The sequence below is a fragment of the Cryptotermes secundus genome, unplaced genomic scaffold, assembly GCF_002891405.2.
Source record: "Cryptotermes secundus unplaced genomic scaffold, Csec_1.0 scaffold94, whole genome shotgun sequence".
Classification (NCBI taxonomy): domain Eukaryota; kingdom Metazoa; phylum Arthropoda; class Insecta; order Blattodea; family Kalotermitidae; genus Cryptotermes; species Cryptotermes secundus.
In genome coordinates, this window is record NW_019737391.1 from 2,906,840 (window position 1) to 2,927,571 (window position 20,732).

At 39.3% G+C, this 20,732-nt stretch overlaps 1 protein-coding gene across 1 annotated transcript; it reads right to left on the reverse strand.

Moving 5' to 3' along the window:
- Positions 1-1,353: 1,353 nt before the first annotated feature.
- LOC111870264 (glucose dehydrogenase [FAD, quinone]) lies at positions 1,354-9,963 on the reverse strand. The gene is made up of 2 exons (XM_023862389.2): positions 9,866-9,963; positions 1,354-4,282 (listed from the first exon to the last, which is right to left on the reverse strand). The coding sequence occupies exon 2, from the start codon at positions 4,238-4,240 to the stop codon at positions 2,384-2,386; it is 1,857 nt and encodes a 618-aa protein (XP_023718157.1). The 5' UTR covers positions 4,241-4,282; positions 9,866-9,963; the 3' UTR covers positions 1,354-2,383.
- Positions 9,964-20,732: the final 10,769 nt, after the last annotated feature.

Sequence of the window (20,732 nt, forward strand, 5' to 3'; positions counted from 1 at the left end):
TCAATAACATTATTTTTTGTTCTCACTTGTACGCGTTTGATCCGAGCCGCCATTTTCCCCGCGACATTAGTTCTCCCAACCACCAGGTTCGCCGCCAAATTCCGTTGCCGAACTCTATATTTTATTACTGAAAGGAATTGTTAGTAGAAAGAAAACCTAAGGTCCAAGGGTATTGAGTTCTCATAAAATGTATTTTTAAACAATATAACCTTTCGATGAGAGGCAAAATTTCAAAAAACAAAATTTAAGCCTAAACTTTCGGACTTGTTTCTGGAACCAATGTTTGCGGATACCTCTGCCAACACTGACACATTAACTCCAGTAAGAAGCCTACAGGGCTATACTTTCGGTTTTGCGGATGGATGGATGGATCGGTGGCTGGAATGATTGATTGATTGATTGATTGATGGATGGATCGGTAGATGGATTGATTGAGTGATTGATGGATGGATTGATTGATTAATTGAGTGATTGATGGATTGAGTAATTGATCGATTTATTGATGGACGGATGGGTTGATTGAGCGATTGATTGATTTATGGATTGATTGATTGATTGGTTGATTGATTGAGTGAGTGATTGATGGACGGACGGATGGACGGATGGGTATCCTTTCAATGCACCAATGTAAGTCGTTTTCGTGCCACGTGCGCAACGTCACCACCATTCTTCTAAACGTCTTACATCTGTTGTGATTTTCGTGCCGTAAGTTACACAGGGCTACTTTCAAATTTACCATTTCTACAATTACACATAGCTTCTCGTTTGATGTCTGTATTACCTTTCACGAATATAATTAGAGTGATCGAATTGATGAGGATTGGGTGGGCAGGGCATGTAGCACGAATGGAGGAGAAGCGGAATTCATATAGGATATTCGTGGGAAAGACAGAAGGAAAGAGACCACTGGAAAGAACAAGACGTAGGTGAGTGGAGAATAGTAAAAGAGATCGGATTGAATTGTATGGATTAGATTGATCTGGCTCAGGATAGGAACCAATGGAGGGCTCTCGTGAACACGGTAATGGATATTCTGGTTCCACAAAATGTTGGTAAATTCTTGAGTAGCTGCAAAATTGGCGACCTCTCAAGAAGGGCTCGGCACCATGAGTGAGGACCTTTTGCATGTTCCTCATATAACTCTAATGTAGGAGTTAATTCATGAGTAAATATGTTCTTACATGGTACTGGAGCGTTATTATCTGCACTGTTGTAGGAAATAGGGTTCACATTACATAAATTTGCAACTTATATATCAATTAGACATCCTGAAATAAATTTCATATTCATTTTTCAATAATTAAATTTGCCAATTTGTATAGACATACGGATATAATTGTATGATTGACGGTTCTCATTTTGTAATCTTATATGTTAATTTAAAATGATATTCATTTTCTGAAATAAATGTATTTTCTTTATATTAATTACATTCTTAAATCACGAACAATTATATTTCGTTTCATTTAGTGATTCACATTTGTGTGCCTACATGTTACGAAATAGATGGCTCCGCTTTAAAGCATTAGGTGTTACGCTACATTCTCTCATACTTTTTTTTTCAGTGAACGCATCACTCAATTTCTCTCAAGCAGACAACATTGTTATATTGTATAGAAGCTAGATAACAAGTCTTATAAAACATTTAAAACTTTCAGATCAGGGTACATGAACTGTTAATATTTGTACCACTTAATATGATACTTTATCATGAACCCTGTAAATATGTTAAAGCATACAAAATGCAGTCTTCTTTAGTTTCACAGAGCAGACTCATATAACGTGTATATGTGCATTAAGAAAAATTTAGATGATACAACTTAGAGAGTTTATTAATATTGTCGCGTGTTACCTGGTAACATACGTCTACATTTCTCCATTTCTTTCATTTTACCTTCCTGAAGCATAAATGCTCACAAAAACATCTGTAAACACAGTAAATCCTCGTTATAACGGACGAATAAGGGGCTTGGTTTGGGGGTAAGTGTTGTCACTGATGTACGTTATAACAAAGTGAAGGGGTATTATCCGAAATATACCATGGACACATAACCAGTGTGATTATATAAAGGTTTTTATATTTCGGTTCATTTTTATTTAAAATATTTTTCTAATTAAACCTCTTCTTAATGTGTCAACATCTTTAAGAAATTTGCAACTGTACAGTCAGATTGTATCCGTTATATAAGAAACATGTTACATCCGGACAAGTTATAACGACGGTTTACTGTATTATCCTTATATAAATTGTCACTGGACTGGGATTTATAAATTTGTATGTACATTTATACTCTGAATTTAATAATATGCTTACAATAAGCAACCTAAACCTCATATTGCAAAGCAGTGTTCACATATCGCCTAGCTAAGCTTGTAGGAACGCTCAATCAAGCCTATCCCAGTCCTGTTTCACAAGGTCAGCTCCCTTCTCCCCAATCATCATGCTTGGGATGTTTGTATGCGCCGTGGGAACCATTGGCATGATTGATGCGTCAATAACTCTAAGTCCCTTTACACCGTACACTCTCAATCTGGGGCCTACGACAGCGCTAGAATCCCAATGGGGACCCATCTTGCAAGTCCCGCTAAGATGCCAAATGCCTGTAGCCGTGTGCCTCGAAACACATCTCCAGTAATCATCAGAGCCAAACAGCAGATGTTTGCAGCCTGGTATAGGAATATCGTGTAACTTGGAACCGAACTTTCGAAACGCCTGCGTCTTACTCAACTTCATCACCTCTTTTATTGCAAGAAGCTGTGTTTCCAAGTCTTCAGGATTATGATAGAAGTCATGATATATAAGTGGACTCTGGCGCGGATTTGAAGACTTCAACATAATCCTTCCTCTACTTTTCGGCTGTAAGACCATTGACACTGCTGTCCAATAATGACCACCTTCCAGATGTTTGTACACGGTATTATACAATTCATCAGTGTATCCCAGCAGTTTATAATACGTTACTTCGGAAGGAATTCCTGCTGCAAGGAAAAATAGTTCTACGTCAGGGTTTCCATCTGGATTCTTAGGGTCTTTTGTGTCGATGAAAGCGATTCCTTCGCTTGCTCCTGGCACGGAAAACGGACCTCGACGATTGTACAAATAATCTAGAAAAGCGCTTCTGTTACTCATGACTGCATCTGTGAGATACGTCACAGACTGATTCACGATGAATGTAGCGCTAGGCATTCCCGGATGATCCATGAGATTATATCCTACCTTCAGATCCTGTATAACAGGAATATTCATCTCCGTAAGATGTTTCCTTGGTCCGATTCCTGATAACATCAAAAGTTGAGGGGAATTAACTGCACCTGCTGATAATATCACCTCTTTTCTAGCACGCACCTCATATTCCTTCTTATTACGAACAAACCGTACACCGAACGCGGTTTTCGTAATTGGGTCGATTAAAATTTTAGTTACAAGACTCCTCTTACTGACGTGAAAATTCTTCCGATTTCTTATGGGATGTAGAAATGACCTAGACGCACCCCACCTAGCACCATCTCTAGTTGTAGATTGCAGATAACTAAATCCAGTTTGCGTTTCTCCGTTATAATCTACTATTTTGTAACCTAGTTCCTCCCCTCCATTCACAAAAGCGTCAGCCAAAGGAGTTCGGTACGTTGCGTAGGAAGTAGGTTGTTCGCCGCTGGTAGAATGGTACTTCGTGTCACGAGCCAGCTCTGGGATCGTCATATTTTCTAACTTTAGGAAATATGGCAAGACATCCTTGTATCCCCAACCAGTGTTCCCCATTTCCTCCCACTGATCATAATTTCTTCTGTTCCCTCGGGTGCTGACCATGAAATTAATAGTACTACTTCCGCCCATCACTTTCCCTCTATGGTACAAACACTGTCTGTTTACCATGCCCAAACACACATTATCGCTAGGAACAGTCCTGTACTTCCAATTCGCCTCAGTGAATGGCAGAAAATTTGCAAGAAGAGGTATGTCCATTGCGTAATTCTCTCTACCGCCCGCTTCAACGAGAAGGATGTCCCATTCAGAGATTTCTGTGAGACGATTTGCCAGTACAGAACCAGCTGAGCCCGCACCAACCACAATGAAGTCATACTCTGGTATAATCTTCTTCGCATCTGGTGGTTCCTCCTCGTAATATCGAGTTCCTTCAGGTATAAACTTCAGCAGCCCTTCTAAAAGACTATTGTTCGGAGTTCTGGCGGCTACATTCCCCTTGAGAAGTAGACACACTAGGAAACCGGTTATGTACATAATGACCTTCACGGCGTCCTGATGCTGTTCACACTGTTGAATCTGGAAACATTAAGCACGCAGAAGCTTTCTTCACTCACTACAACCATAAAGTTTTTGGGACATTATCCATCAGCTTGTCTTTATCTAAAAACCACCCTGCTTACTTTTCAAACCACAACGTTTCGGAGACTAGATTCTGTTTCCATCTTCAGGTAAAACCTACTCAGCTGGCCCCAATCTATAGAACTACTCCCTATCTTCCTGCCTCCCTACAATCATCACAAATTTTAGATCTTATTTGCTTGACTTACCCTTCGATCGTGAAGATTAAGGCGACATATACTTATTACATTTCAGTTGTCTTTCACTTAACTACATGGCGTTATATCACAGAAGGTAAAACTCATAATTTGAATGTGAGTGTGATAACGTGACCCAGCAACATTTTCCCCTCCCTCTCCGAAATATCTAACTTAAACTGCCAATATCTCGTGAACCTTCCATCGGTTTTACGATCCTACCCGTAAAACGGACATTTCCCACCTCGCTTGCCCATGTTACAGTGCTTGTATCTTCTAGTCCATGCCCTCACTGCACTGAGCTTAACCTAGCGTACTGTTAATAATATTTTCTTCGCTAAGTTTTATATTACAAACTTATTTATACATGAATATGCTGGCGGTATAAAGCGTTTGAAAATCATCATTGTCTCTTGTGTTTGAAATGTTCCTCTTAGGACTTTCCCTTATACATATATATATATCCCTCTGATCATAAAAATAAAAAAAAAAAGTAAAGTAAAGCTATCCCTGTAACAGGCCGTGAAGGCCCATAGGGTTGTGAGACGTTGAGGGTCCCGCATTACCTTGACAATCGGCTCAAAGATGGCGGTAAGGTTGTCAGCCTTATGCGCTGGCCGCACTTTATTCCACAGGAAAATTATTTAATTAATTCCTGGTACTCATTTCTGTTAGAGGCCTAGTGCGGCCGGAAGGATTAGATTAATTGAAAAAAAATCCAGTGACCTCATCGGGACTTGAACCCGTGACCTTCGGGCTTGTAGTATAGTGCCTCAACCAACTACGCTACCGCGTAACCCCCATATCATTATGCAGTACTCAAAATTGAAACTTCAAATACAAATCAAGAATAGCCAAGATTAATTGTATCGCTCGATAAATAATAAATAATTAAGTCGCATACATTTTTGTCCGATTCTTAATCTTCATGTTATCGTAAATCTGTTAAGGTGGGATAGAGACTGATCAACGGGCTGGACGACTGAAGAATCTGGATTCGATCCCAGATGTTACTCTTCTCGAAGTATTGTATTTAAGAATCATATTGTGTTTTGTACTATTAACAGAGGAGGTACCATCAAACGCAATTGTGTACAATTGCACTGAGTATATACATCTCCTTTATTATTAGAAGCGTTTCGGGCTATTATACCTTAGTCAGGTTTTTTTTTTGGGGGGGGGGGTATTTTATCATTGGCGCTACAGCCCTCATTTGGGCCTTGGCCTACCTCCATGAAACTCTCCGTTTCACTTCGGTTTTACTACGTAGGGTAGGACTCCTTGGATGGGTGATCAGCTCGTCGCAAGACCTCTACCTGTACACAAACACAGAAAAACGCACACAAACATCCATGCCCTAAATGGGATTCGAACCCACAATCCCTGCTTCCGTCAGTTTACTTGTGTAAATTATCGTATTGTTCCTATATTGAACAATATTTACATTTTTGACTTACGTTTACGTGTTATTCTTATTTATACTATCTGTGTTAACTACGTATATTAGTCATATTGTGTTACGTTGTATCTTAAGTTGTTAAATTTAAGTGTTTAAACCTATAAAGGTTCTCTGAATTTTCATACTGTTGACGTGCTGAAAGTTTGCAAGTTTCACTCGTGACTCACTTGGATGTGGGCACAAAGCGGGGATGGGCAAGATCCCTACAGTGGTCATGTTGCCGCGAGAACGGGGAGGGGAGGTGGGAGCGTATGCGTGCCTCTCTCCCTCCTGGTTGGTTCAGCAACTAAGGGGGCTGAAGTTGGCCTAGAACCTGCAAGACGTTTCGAGAATGACGCCTCCTCAATAAAATTTTGTGGGATCCGGAATTTGAATCAGAGACATGAGTCTCAAGGGTTCTGACGGTGGTGGATGAGACACAAAATTACAGGGTTTTTAGACTTTTTCCATCCACCAGAATTCTAGATAATAGAGGACACGACGTTTAGGAAACTGCATCTGTTTCTGTCTTCAGGTTAGAAAGGAAGACACCTACTCAGTTGGGCCCCTTAGAAAGGGCTAATCTCAATCATGACAGTGACCGAGTAGCCCTTTCTATGGGGCCCAACTGAGTAGGTGTCTTCCTTTCTCACCTGAAGACAGAAACAGATCCAGAAGAAAGCAGTCTTCTGGGCTGTGGTGCCGTGTAGATGTGTTAACCGACGTTTCGGGGGAACGTATCGCCTCCATCTTCAGGGTAGGAGACAAGAGGAAATCCGCGAGCGAACCAGCGTGAGCAAGTGCAACAGACTGTGATTATTATGTGGAGTGAGTTCAGTTACTCTCCGACGTCCTCTGCATTATCTTGTGTGCTGGATTTACTGTCACGCTGCTTTTCCATTTTTCGTTTTGTGCGGTATATCACAGTCGCTGTGAATCTTGTTTATGGATGATGTTGATGGAGGATATATCTGTGTGAAAACATCCCCTCCACAGCATCCTAGACGAGCCTCCTATCGAATGGGTACTGCTGTATTTTTCTCCGGGTTAAACGGCCGTAGCCTTAATCTAACCAATTGCCTGCATCTGCAGCCGACATTAGAAATAATTCTACATTCAGCTATGTCCCTCCACTTCATTATGTCTGCATTGTGTTGCACTATTTATGGATGGGGAAAAAATAACTTTACTTCATTATACATTGGTTGAATATATATCTTGGCGTATAGACCCGTTGCTAAAATGTGATTCTAAACAGCAGCCGTTGTTAGGTAACGCCCGAAATATACACGCACACAACGATAGAAGAACTGTGTTTTCTGTAGTTCTCGCCGTGAACGTTGCTAAGCAATGGCGCGGTAAGCAGGCCCTTTAAATTAATTACCTTCATATTCTAGTGTACAAAGAATTCTTATAGATTTTCTGATCACTCTTATCACACTTAGTCAGTGGTAGAAAAATTCCGGAGATCTCTGCCTGATATCAGCCCTCCGTTTTATCGAAATTTGTTACACTTATAATGTGTCGCCTTTATGTTCCAGGAAACTTATTTGGTTTTGATTAAATTGTGTGTATTGTGCACACATGTGTCAGAAAATATTTATTTTATATCTGCTAAGTTTGTCTAAATTTTTAACAGTAATTTGCCGTAGCGTAGTTCGTTGAGGCACTATGCTACAAGCCGGAATGTCGCGGGATTGAATCCCGATGAGGTAATTGGATTTTTCACTTCACCTAATCCTTCCAGCCGCACTATAACCCTGGGGTCGACTCAGCCTCTAACAGAAATGAGTACCAGGAATATTCTTGGGGGGCAACGGGCGGCGGGCGCGTAAGGCTGACAACCTTACGGCCATTTATGAGCAGATTTTCTAGAAAATGTGGGAACCTCAACATCTCACAAACCTATGGGCCTCCAAGGCGTGTTACAGAGATAGCTTTACTTTTGCTTACTTGACTTTCTTAATTTATCAAGTAAACCCTACACTCCCTTTCCACAGACTATACCCCTTCAAAGCTTGTGTCTTTAGTAATGTGTTTAGTCTATGCACGCTGTTAGCAAACGATCAAATTCAGTTTCGGTCATACATCATAGTACTGAGTTTACGTGTAGGATAGAATCCTACTGATGTTAGTAACATTTTATTTTTCACAATTTTAAACGTATTACACATAGAATATAACTATTTTTATTATTTTTCTATCATTATTATCATTATATTTCGGGAAGAACTTACTACTTAATTTACTACATCAAATTTGTGTCATATAGACCAGACTCGCATCGCCGCCATATTTGTTGTTCTAGATTTACGAACAATAATTCATAAATATTTTTTTAGATACATTTGTGATGCATTGTTATGGTAGATTTAATATTCCCAGCTACAATGATTCTTAGCGGCCTCCGTAGTCTAGAGGTAACGTTCCCACCTCATGACCCGGCGGAGGTCGTGGAATTTTTAAGGGCGGAAAAATTCAGGGAACAAGTCCTCCGGGAGGGTCTTCAAGCCGTGGGTCCCGTGTCGTAGCTTTACGGCACGTAAAAGAACCTCATATCTCCTAAGGAGATCACTGAGCCAAATTCAAGGACATTTCCCGCCCAACAGTAGTCTCTAACGCCTCTGATAGATGGGGGAAGCATTATAGATACCGCCAAGCCAGTAGAGGCCGAACTCGCGGGCTTGGTCGGGACTGATGGTAAGTACCAGTATCGGTAGGGTATAGAGACTGGTAGAATATCATAGAGGGAAGCACAATAGATCAAACTGGTCGTGGTGCATGGGGAAACCCACCCTCTCCAATAACTAACTAACTAACTACAATGATTCTTTAAGTTTTTGCTGCCATACTGAACGCTAAATGAATAGTTTCGCTCGGTAGACATATTGTAAACTTATATTCTAAAGAAACAGTTACCTTAACAAAGTCTGAATAGATTTCCAGGATCTAGTGTCTAATTTCAGGACCTACATCACGTGACACTAGTATCGCGTCCTGTCATAAATTCGCTTATATTTTAATGTTATTTCCGATCTTAGTAACCTAAAGAAATTATTATTTTGCATGGTCTCTGATGGTACCGTATTCTTCATATTTCGTAAAAATGTACCAATTGATTTTAACACTGAAATGGTTCACAAATACCGCGAAAATCTCATAAACTTAGTTACTTCCTGGCGAAAACAAAATAAATGCAAAATATTTCTGAAATAATTATAGATTATAAAATATTTTATTACATATATGATTTGGTAAAAAATAGTAAAATAGTCCCTATGTTCAACTAATTTAGCACTACGTGATGAAGGCGAATGGAGGAGTTGATTTATATATCCATATATTTTTTACCTTCTCACTAGTTAGACTTGAGTGGTCAGCTTTACACCTCGTCTGTTTTACCCCTCGGTACCAATTGGATAGGAGGCTTTCTGTTCCCCAGAACCGGTCTAGGTGACGTGAAGAGAAATATCTTGCTCCAACAGGGACTTGAAGCTCCGACCCATCAGCCCCCATCCCTAGCCAGTCGCTCTACAGACTGAGATATCCCATTGGTACAATTATTTTAGAGATATTTAATTATATTTAATTTTAGAATAACGAAATTTAAGAGACGGAACGTGTTCATTTAAAATGAAATGCTTATAATTTTATTCGGGTATACTGAATGAAATTTTCTGTGATTTCTCTCATTTCCTCCAAAAAAAATGAAATACTACCTCAAATTAAGCAAATCCCTCTTCTTTCAACATTCTTCCCACGCATCGTTCATCAAACAATTCTCCATATCGACACTATACAGGCTGAGCCACTAACATAAACAAACATAAATAAACAAATAGAGTGCACATTTTCACAGTCCTGTTATTTGAAATAAAATTTTACACTGCATTCTGAGTTACTTACGATACAATATGAATTGATTGTAGAGTATAAGCTGATGACGAAACACTAGAACTACCTCTTCAAGGAATTCTGGTAGCAGTTAAGAATGAAGTGAAGCGTCACAGTTCTGTCACGTTGCTTTATACTTTCGTCTACCTTAACTGCTGCCTCGTGTGTAGTCAGGTTACATAAGCCATAAAAACGTGATGACGCCATACTAATCTCAGACATACATAAAACTTCTTTTTAATACGTATCACATCTTGAAAACCAGCCTAAATTAAGCTCAAGTAAGTGTGTTAATTCAAATTAATATCCATTATGCAGTGCGAAATATTAAGTGTAATTTTGTAACTACTCTTCTTTCTAAGTTTCTCTTAAGGCAGACTTCTTAGAACGCCGTAATGGACATTGGGGTTCCATTGCAAGAAGAAAAACCTTGACCAGTTAAGCGAATATATCATTAATGTATTAAGAATGCTTCTATTTCAAGTCCGGACTAGAAAACCGAAATTAACGGCCTTGGGGATTTGTTGCGCTGACCACGCGACACCATTTATCCGCTAAAGTTGGCACTAACTTTGCTGACAAGTGGCGGTCGCTCGGTCGGTATAGTAAACTTGCGGACTAAAACCACGGAGTTTGTTTTGTTGATCCTATTTCACGGACGTTGTTAATAGCTGTGATGTGTGAGGTGAGTGTCAAGATTAGGTTTTACGATGTATATTTACTATTTATAGAAATTTAATTATAGATTTTCCTGTACCCCCATAATCTTACATAACACCACATATCTCTGAAGTTTAAACCAAATTCGTCCTGCCACAGGAAAATTAATGTTCCAATTATTTAAACATTTATAGAATGCTTACTTTGCAGAAATTAGAAACGCGTAATTTAAGAAATAAAAGAGAAATTCAGCGTCTCTTATCATCCGACACTTCGCAATTTGTATAATTCACTCACTCATGGAGCTGAGCCTGAGAAACCACTAGTTATGCTGCTATTTAAAAACTTTCCAGCATTGTATGAAACCCGAAGGTTCATTGCCGTGCTCACAAGAGCCCTCCACTGGTCCATATCCCAAGCCAGAGCAATCGAATCCATACTATCCAATCCTATCTAAGATCCATTTTAATATTGTCCACCAACCTACGTCTTTGTCTTTCTAGTGGTCTCTTTCCCTTTGGCTTTCCCACGAATATCCTATATGCATTCGTGTTTTCCCCATTCGTGCTACATGCCCTTGCCACTTCATCCTCCATAACTTGGTCATTCTAATTACACTTGGCAAAGAGTATAAGTTATTAAGCTCCTCATTATGCAGTTTTCTCCAACCTCTTGCCACTTCAACTCTCTTCGGTCCAAATATTCTCCTCAACTCCCTGTTCTCAAACACCCTCAGTCTATGTTCCTCCCATAATGTCAGAGACCAAGTTTCACACCCATACAGAACCTCAGGCAAAATCATAGTTTTGTATGTTCAGATTTTTATGTTTTTTGACGGCAGACGAGAAGACAAAAGGTTCTGGACTTAATGGTAACAAGCATTACCCGTGTTCAGTCGCCTCTTAATTTCCTCCTGAATTAGGTTTTGAGTTGTTATAGTCGTTTTACTTTGTTTTTTAAAGCAGTTCTATGAAACTATACTAGATATTTTGATGCGCTTGGAAAATTTGTTTGTTACTGTAAATCACGCTCCACATTATCCTGCAGATCACGAATTTTATGCAAACGAAAATCAAACTGTTTATTAATCTTGTATTTAAGCATCCTGTTGCTTTACTACGTGTATATTCAGCCTTGTTTACATACAATTTTCCGTGAATAATGCAACTGTTTATTTCTTCATTCACGTTTGCTTTCGCAATTAACACAACATGTTTCGGCCCCAAGCGGCCATCCTCAGGTGCACCATTATGCCAAACCTGCTACACTGCACTGAGTACTGTCCCTTCCACAAGCGCATAACTAAACATTTAGTAATTAAAATATTACAGTTGCACTCAATTTTTGTACGTTAAATTTGTTAATTTTCTATTTAGCTGACTCCTAATTCCACCTCATATGGGATGTTGTCCACTTGTCTAAGCCCCTTATGAAGGTGAATTAGGAATTTTATATAATTTAAAATTGTAACGATTTTAAATTGATTTTAAATGGAGTGAACTGTAATTTCTAAAATTAATGCACAACAGTTGAGTGCAATTGTAACAATTCAATTACGAAATGTTTAGTTATGCGTGTGTGGAAGGGATAATACTCAGTGCAGTGTAGCAGGTTTGGCATAATGGGACACCTGCGGGTGGCCGCTTGGGGCCGAAACATGTTATGTTAATAGCGAAGCAAACGTGAATGAAGAAATAAACAGTTGCATTATTGACGGAAAACTGTATGTAAACAAGTTTGAACAAATTGTTTAATACTTATTTTATTTTGAAGAAAGCAGTCTTCTGGGATGTGGCACCGTGTAGATGTGTTGTTAACCGACGTTTCGGAGGAACGTATCACCTCCATCTTTAGAGTAGAACGAAAAATAAGAAATCCGAAAACGAAGAGACCGTGAGAACTGGTACAAGCAGACTACCCTGAAAATGGAGATGATACGTTCCTCCAAAACGTCGGTTAACACCACCTGTACACGGTGTCACATATCAGAAGACTGCTTTCTTCATAGTCACCGCCGTGAAAACCTCAAATCTTACTTATTTTATTTTACTTATGCGTACACATTTATTCCCAAGGTCATCTCTGCATATGCACTTTCTGAGACCGCAGTTAATACCTTCTTCTTTCTCTTTGGCGTCCCATTCTGATGCATCTGGGCTTGACCACCTTGAATTACAACTCAAGGAAAAATGAAAAATGGGCCTGTTACACAAAAAGACATGACAATATAGGTCGCCTAGTATCTTGTAATGCCGGTCACAGTATCCTCACGGTCTAAGGCATGAACTGTCTTTACTATCTTAGACGCTGGGATCATGGGATGAATCCCATTCAAAGTGTGGATGTTTGATGTGCGTTTATTCTGTCTTTGTGTTGTCCTATGTTTAGATAGTGGCCTTGCGATGGGCTGATCACTCGCCCAAGGAGTCCTACCGTCTGTGAAAAATGATTAGGGAACTGAATAAGAGGCCTGGGTTCTGAGTGGGCTGTAAAAGACATTATGAAAAAAAAAAAGAATTTTCTAATATAGGAGAAACAAGAAACATTTACATGCTGGTGAGGAAACAAGTTGGGGAAGTTTATTGTGAAGATCGAGAAGTGAATGCGAAGGTAAATTTTAGATTAATCTTAAGGAGAGAAATTGTAAGGATAAATTATTAGTAAAATGTCTCAGTGAGAGGGGCGTGTCCAATTAAATATTATGAACCTTAGGAATTCCTTATCATAATATTGGTGTTCAACTCTTAGTTCATCATATATACTCCCCCAACTTCCTTTACTGTAGGAAAACTGCCACACCAAACATTACGAGCCACAACATCGGGGCAAGAAGCTTACATTTATGAACTTGACTTTTTCTTTTTAATTCGCTTAGTGGGGGGTGGAGTCCAGTTGGGTCCACTCGGCACGGTGGCCACTAATTGGCCTATTGTAGCCTACTCCGGGTGATTATGATGATGGAGAATTTGNAATGAGAATCGGCAGGGGAAACCGAAGTACTCGGAGGAAACCTGTCACAGTGCCACTTTGTCCACCGGAAATCCCACTTGACCAGACCCGGGTTTGAACGCGGGCCGCCGCGGTGGGAAGCCAGCGACTAACTGTTTGAGCTATAGCGCGGGCTATGAACTTGGCTTACTCCTGTTTTTGCCCCATAAAAGCCAGTTTTGAAAGTTCTTCTTTTTGTTTTCTTGTGCTTGAAATATTTTACCTTTTTCGGTAGTGTTTTTTTCTCTCATTAAACTGGAATACTCCTAACAAGCATTTGGATGCCTAGTGACTGAACTGCCTCTGACTCTCCACGGTAGGAAGCTCTTCAGTATTTGTCACCCAAACCTGCTTCACTTCAACGTGTTCTCTTTCACAAAGAAACAATTATGGCACAACCAAAATCAGTGTCATGGCAGCTTTTTCAAACTCGTATAAACATCCGGTCGAACTTCGTAAGCAGAAGAGGGAAAGTAGTGGACTTTTTGCTCCAACGCTACTCAACAATGGACGGCGATCGTGTCAAACTTCTGCTCACATAAACCACTACAGGGATGTCGTAAGACAATATCAGATATATATAGTTTAAAGAAGGTTGTAACTCTAACATAACCTGGTTATTGTGTTGACAAGGCAGCATGAAAAGGATCTACCTCCATCCACAATTTCCTTCAGAAAATTATTGATTTTAATTGTTTTATTTAAAATTGGCCGCGCCATAGCTCAAGCGGTTAGTCCCTGTCTTCCCACCGCGTTGACCCGGAACTCTTTTGTATTCGATTATCTTAAATGTGTTTCGAGAAGATTTCAAATTAAGACTCCCCCACACACTGTGCAATTTCTTCTCCAGTCTTCCGTGTTTGACCAAACATTCTCCAGAGAACCAGATTCTCAAATCCCTTCAATCTGTTTTCTTTCCATACTGCGAGAGATCAAGATTTATTATATCCATACAACTCACATTTACAGCTATAGTTACGTATATTGAATATAAATTGTCTGCGATATATGACTTTGACCCTGAAGATGGAAGCGTCATATACCTTGACAACACTACTCACGTCCACTTGGTACTGCCGTGTGTATTAGTAACTTGTAGACGGGGTTTGATTGGTGAATTGATTTATTTGATATTCCCAAGGTCGTAATTATAATTAGTTCTTACACTCTCAAGATTACTGCAACTGTAACACGTGAAATAACGCCATCAGCACTTCAGGTATTCGGCTGCCTTCAGAATTATCTTCGACTGACGGCTTCTCAGCTGCCACTGAATTTCTCACACGTAACACGTAATCTCTCGAACTTTGCATCTCTCTGGCAAATTCCTCTCCTTTCATAACTTCGGGAGAACACCTACTACAACAGATTGTCTGTTGTAATCTGCATATCCGTTGCCACGGAGTTTCGTGTATTCATTCCCAATTAAACCTTTCGTTTCCAAGTGTTCACAACTTGATACCTGGGAACGAAATTTTCCTGCCATCTGTTGTCACAGAAAATTAGCCGTTGCTTATCAACTGACGTCGGCTTCTGACTCCACTATTTCGGCTTTTAGGCGTCATATTACGGTACAGTTATCCAAGAAGTGAATCACTATCATCAATTAATTGTTGTGAAAGCCCAAAAAGCAGAAAATTTATGTTAGATCAAAAATCAAGTTAAAAGTAGCAAGGATCTTGACACTCATATATACCTTAAGATGAAAGGACACTGCAGTCAAAGTCACGCACGTATAAAAGTGTTTGAAATTCATATTATTCAAGAATAATGTCCAAATTAATCTTCTTGCATATGAATTTTTGTCATGAAATGTCTAGTGATGAATCATAGTGACAGGTAGGATTTGAGGTTCTCACAAGAATTCCGTCTTCTTGCTATCAGTTTCAAGCTGCTTTCTTGCTTAGCTATTGTTCGACAATGAAGACGGACGCCATATATTACTCCGAAACGTCGGTTGAATTTCAACGGACTACACGGTGTTGTGTCTCATGGTGATGTTCGTTTGAACGCGACCAAAGGCACACAAAAATATACAAGAATTTAATACGGATGGTGATGTGAAGGGACAGGTTTGGTGTTAAACTCTTGCTTTTGATGCTGATATTTCCAAATATGTAATATGTAAAATTAAATAACTTGTCACAGTAACTTAGATGCCGAGTGAAATTATAATGCAGCATGTAGAGCCGTTACTATGCAACGACCGCGAGATAGGCAATACCAGAGCCGTTACTAAGTAACAGTCGCAAAAAACACTTCTCCACAGCAACGAATCAACGCCCAACAATAGAGGTACTGTTGGAAACGGCGTTTCTACGTGATCCCTGTCGGGATTTTATAAGCAAGGGACAGGGTTACAGCTTGGTAATCAGTTGATAATCAGGCAGTAAAGAGAAGACTGGGAGGTTGGTGTGAAATGGCTGCCAGTATGAGACGTAGTGCAGTTGGAAAGGAGTCACCTTTCAAAGAGGGCTTGAGCCCGAAATCAGAGAAATAGCAATTGTTAGAAGCCGTAACCAGGAAACGTCTAGTAAAGAGCAGGCTGGAAGAGACAGGATGATTTTGTACAGTGTGAAAATAGCGATAGTTATTTGCAGTTACGATCTGTAAGTGGTCAATAATCCCGATCACCAATCAAAACCCCGTCTATAGTCACAAATACTACGCGGAAGGACATTCTATTTGACGTTTTATTAGCCCTAGGTTATACTAGGGAATAGTGGACGTTTTTCTTTCTGCGAAATAGTTTCAGTCGACGTAAAATGTGGAGCTTTGTACGGTATATAACGCCTATTCCATTATGGAAATGAAACACTCCAGGCGACATGTTTTTTTCTTCGCTGTGAAGCTTGCAGGCGAGGGTTGTTGAAACCTCGCTGTACATCAACAATTCACAGTACATTCAATGGACAATGTCAATAGATTTTCGGTTACATTTTTTTCAATATCTTGTTTGCGTATATACACGTATACATCCCCAAACTTTGTGTCAATATTTTGATATACACTCTAGTTTTAGAAAAATTGAGCACCAAACATTGCCACAGTAATGTTACAAAACGTACTGCATACACACACAGCGTATTGTTTCCGATAAACCTAACAAGTCTTACTGGAAAGCCATCCGCTGGTTATGAAGGGATTTATAACCTTCGTTTCGCATCGTGTGCAATATATACATAATCTTCACCAACTACATATGCTTCTTATTGTCGCTGCCAGAGGAAACGCAGTACACAGCCTCTAACGTGTCAGCCAATGGCTCCTCCAGCCCATTCAGGGTCGAGGCCTCTTAATTAGTTCCATAATCATTTTTACAGACGGTAGGGCTCCGACGAGTGATCAGCCCGTGGCAAGGCTTCTACGTAATCACAGGACAACACAAAACCAGGATAATCAAATACACACACCAAACATCTATGCTTTGAATGGGATTCGAACCCACGATCCCAGGGTCCGAGCGAAAACAGTTCATACTATGACCGGCTGTCAGCAGCTATAGTTACATCATAATATCTTGCTCCTAATTTACTGCTGATCCAAACGATCATTTTAAATGCATGGAAGAGGACCATTTTTGAGAAACTGATAACCGATCACTTGGTCAAGATTCATCCATTTCTTTACTGAATCTGAAGGTTAGTCGCTATACCGACTGCGCCCTCGTGGCTTTTATAAGTGCACTATTCAAGTGAAAACAGAGTGTGATAGAACATGGAAACGTTTTTGTCAGCTACACAAAAAAAAACAAAATAAAACAGTCCAAAGTTATGTAAAGGAGAAAACCAATGTTGTGGGAATTTATCGAAGAATTCGATGCACTGAATTTTATATGTACTATATCCTCAGTCCAGAAGATTTGGTATGCTCTATATGTAAACTGTAATGTGTGGCAAGAAAGACGCTTAATGATGAAGTGTGTTACATCTTTGTCAGTTCAGCCCAAGGAGAAAAAAATGTTTGTATGTTTACAAACCACACAGTTCTCATTACCATGTCTACAATATATGAATTTACTACAAATGCATGAAGAATGCTGTCTTCTGGGATGTGACGCCGTGTATATATTGTGTTAACCGACGTTTCGGAGTAACGTATCGCCTCCATCTTCAGGGCATAAATATCCAGCATAAGCTCATGTTCTTCGCTCGCAGATTTTGTATACCCTGAAGAAAGAGGCCACATCCCAGAAGACGGCAATCTTCATAGTCACCGCAGTAAAAACCTCAAATCTTAATTACTACAAATGAACGCTTTTTTTTTAACATTGCACTTACGAGATTGATTCTCTATCAATTTAACTATAAAGCGAGTGGAACAAAAGGAATCATACTTGGTATTTCGATGCACATTGTACCTCGTTAAGTGCGAGTAATTGAGTCATTGTTGCCATGACAGTGTGCATCAGCTGTTTTGTTATCAAGTGTAAGCTATTGCCCTGTTATCGGCATCATCAATACAGCATTTGACGTGCACTTATCCAACTAATTAAATTGAGCCAGTAACGTGACATGTAAACACTTCAGTACAGTGCTGACCTCATTTTAGCGTGACAATATCAGAAATTACAACCGTTTGATAGAAATTTCTGAATCACTGTAGACTGGTGATTGACAAATAAGAAATAATTAGTGATAGAACACTTTTTTTTCTTGGCATATTACTCTGTGCTTCTTATTCAGTAACGTGACACAGTAGTCACGTAATATATCTTCACTGTGATATGAACGAAATTGTTTTTATATAGCATTAAAATCTAGTGAGAAATAAAGTGAAGTTTTAACGGCTGGTAGAGGCCTTTTATATTCTCATTACTCCTAAAAGTATTGTGTATAAGTGATGACGCCTGCGGCCATGTTTTGCGATAGTTCAGGGTCGTTAAACAAATGAAGGATTTACAATGATGTGCAATGTTTAATTATCGTCACTGTCAGGTCGAAAACCAAGAACAAGTAGGAACAAGTTCACCGAATTACAGCTCAGTGTTCTGAGGAAAGGTAACACGAGGACCACCCTCTATCTAACATAAGATTATACCATTTTAACCGTATCTCTTTTTGTACCGAGTTTTCATGAAAATCTCATTGAGGTGTTCGGTTAAGTTACCTTCACCATGTAACAACTTCAAACCCATTCAGCTTCAATCATCAGTGGCATTGATGCCTGCTTGATAATTAACTAATTTTGAGCAGAAGTTGGAAAAGTACAGACATGACATAATGTTTTATATATTTATTAGCGTATCAAGAGAGGACTTCCCTAAATATAACAGAGTCAGGGTTACTTTACAACTGGCGGTTTATATCCAATCGTTCGTCTTCACGACAATCCCCTTGAGACTCACTACCAGTAATTTGGTGGTGGTGGTAGTGATAGTAGTAATATCAGTAGTAGTAGTAGTAAACAGTAGCAGTAGTATAATGCAAGGAATGGCATTCCATAAACGACTCTGCTGTAAACTTTACACTCCTTGATTCTGCGTTCAATCAATTATTTACTTCAGGTTGAACTTTCTAGAACATCTTAAATGCGGTAATCCCTAGAAAATCGAGATTAACGGCCGTGGGAATACGTTGCACTGACCACGCGAACACCCTCTATCCGCTAAATTTGGCGGCCTCTCGGTCGATGTAGTCCGCTTGTGGACTAAAGCCCACGGATGAAATCCCTAAAGATAAATTCAATTATAAATATATGTACATCGTACAATCTTTACATGCAACTTCAAAGCAGTTAATAAGATAATGGCTTTTTGTTGATAATTATAGATCAACAATTTATCAAAATTGTTTTACTACTCACGTTAAGTGCCTTCTTATCTCAACTGTAAGGCCATAGTTTACACACATAATTAAATTCCGTGATTAAATTCCGTAATTCAGTCGCCCTGTTATCGTCTTGTATTCCATTCTTAATATCTATCAATTCTTTGTCCAATGATGTATGATAATACAGGTCACCTTTCATTTGACAGAGCCACCGAATCGGGACTGTAGGGTACTGAGTTCAGAGACTGCCACTGAGAAATCGATATCAATAAAATGATTGAATTTTACTATTCATAAATGTTTATATATCATTCTATGCCCCCTTGGGCTTAAAGGTTAAGCACATTAGCTGAAATTACAGTATCATTCAGAGTAAAACTCATTCCATTAAAAATGTTATGCCTCATATTTAACTATTAGGACGAACATCATTCCATTCTGCTTTTCCATTAAATCGCTTCAGCACTCCAATAGCCTGTATCTTCCTGTATGTCAACATTGCAAGCATTTCAACTAAACCTGCTTTAGTAAGTGCACCAATATGCTGGCATGTATAACTCTAGCAAGGGCTAACTCATTCAAGCTTGAAGTTCGTCTAAATTATATTTAAAATTACAGTTCATGTGTCGTAGAAAACACATTAATCTACATGAAAATTCTGAGAACCATAAAAATGCATAAATATAGTCTGTGGATAATATTCTGAATTTCTTAATGTTAAGGTAGTTTGTATATGCAGTAACCATCGTGTCTGGTCGCACCATAGCTCAAGCGGTTAGTCGCTGGCTTCCCACCGCGGCGGCCCGTGTTCGATCCCGTGTCTGGTCAAGTGTGATTTGTGGTGGACAAAGTGGCGCTGGGGCAGGTTTTCTCTGAGTACTTCGTTTTCCCCTGACAATCTTCATTCCACCAAGTGCTCCACAATCACCCTCACCTATCATCTGGGGCTGGTACATTAGGCCAGAAGTGGCTGAAGCACAAGTGACTTAGTCCCACCCCACTAGCAATAAAAAAAGATCTCTTGTTGCGCGGTGTATTTAATAACCGGATAAAATATTGCTTACACTTTCTCATTCAATTCGCAGAAGTTTTATAAATTAGGCACCTTAGAAGCATCTCACTGTAATGTAAGAAACATGTTCAATGTTTACAGAAGAATGTTAATATTTACTTATTTATTTAACCAATTATAGCTATTAGTTTGATACATTAGATCTTAATTAGTAATTATACAATTTAATAGGGACCTTTGAAACGTCCTGAATTCAGTCCACGCCATTTCTACTAATAACGGGGAAAGTACTATGAATGTACACTAAAAACCAAGCACCTGAATGTAAGAACAGAGCTAACTCTTAAATAGTCGTCTATACCGGATATTTCTCTAATAACGGACAGTATCGAAAATGTGAATCCGAAGACCTCATGTCAACTAAACAAACAAAAATAAACTCCTTGGA

Coding starts and splice junctions, on each gene's coding strand:
- LOC111870264 (XM_023862389.2), bottom strand. CDS start 4,240: ATGTACATAACCGGTTTCCTAGTGTGTCTACTTCTCAAGGGGAATGTA.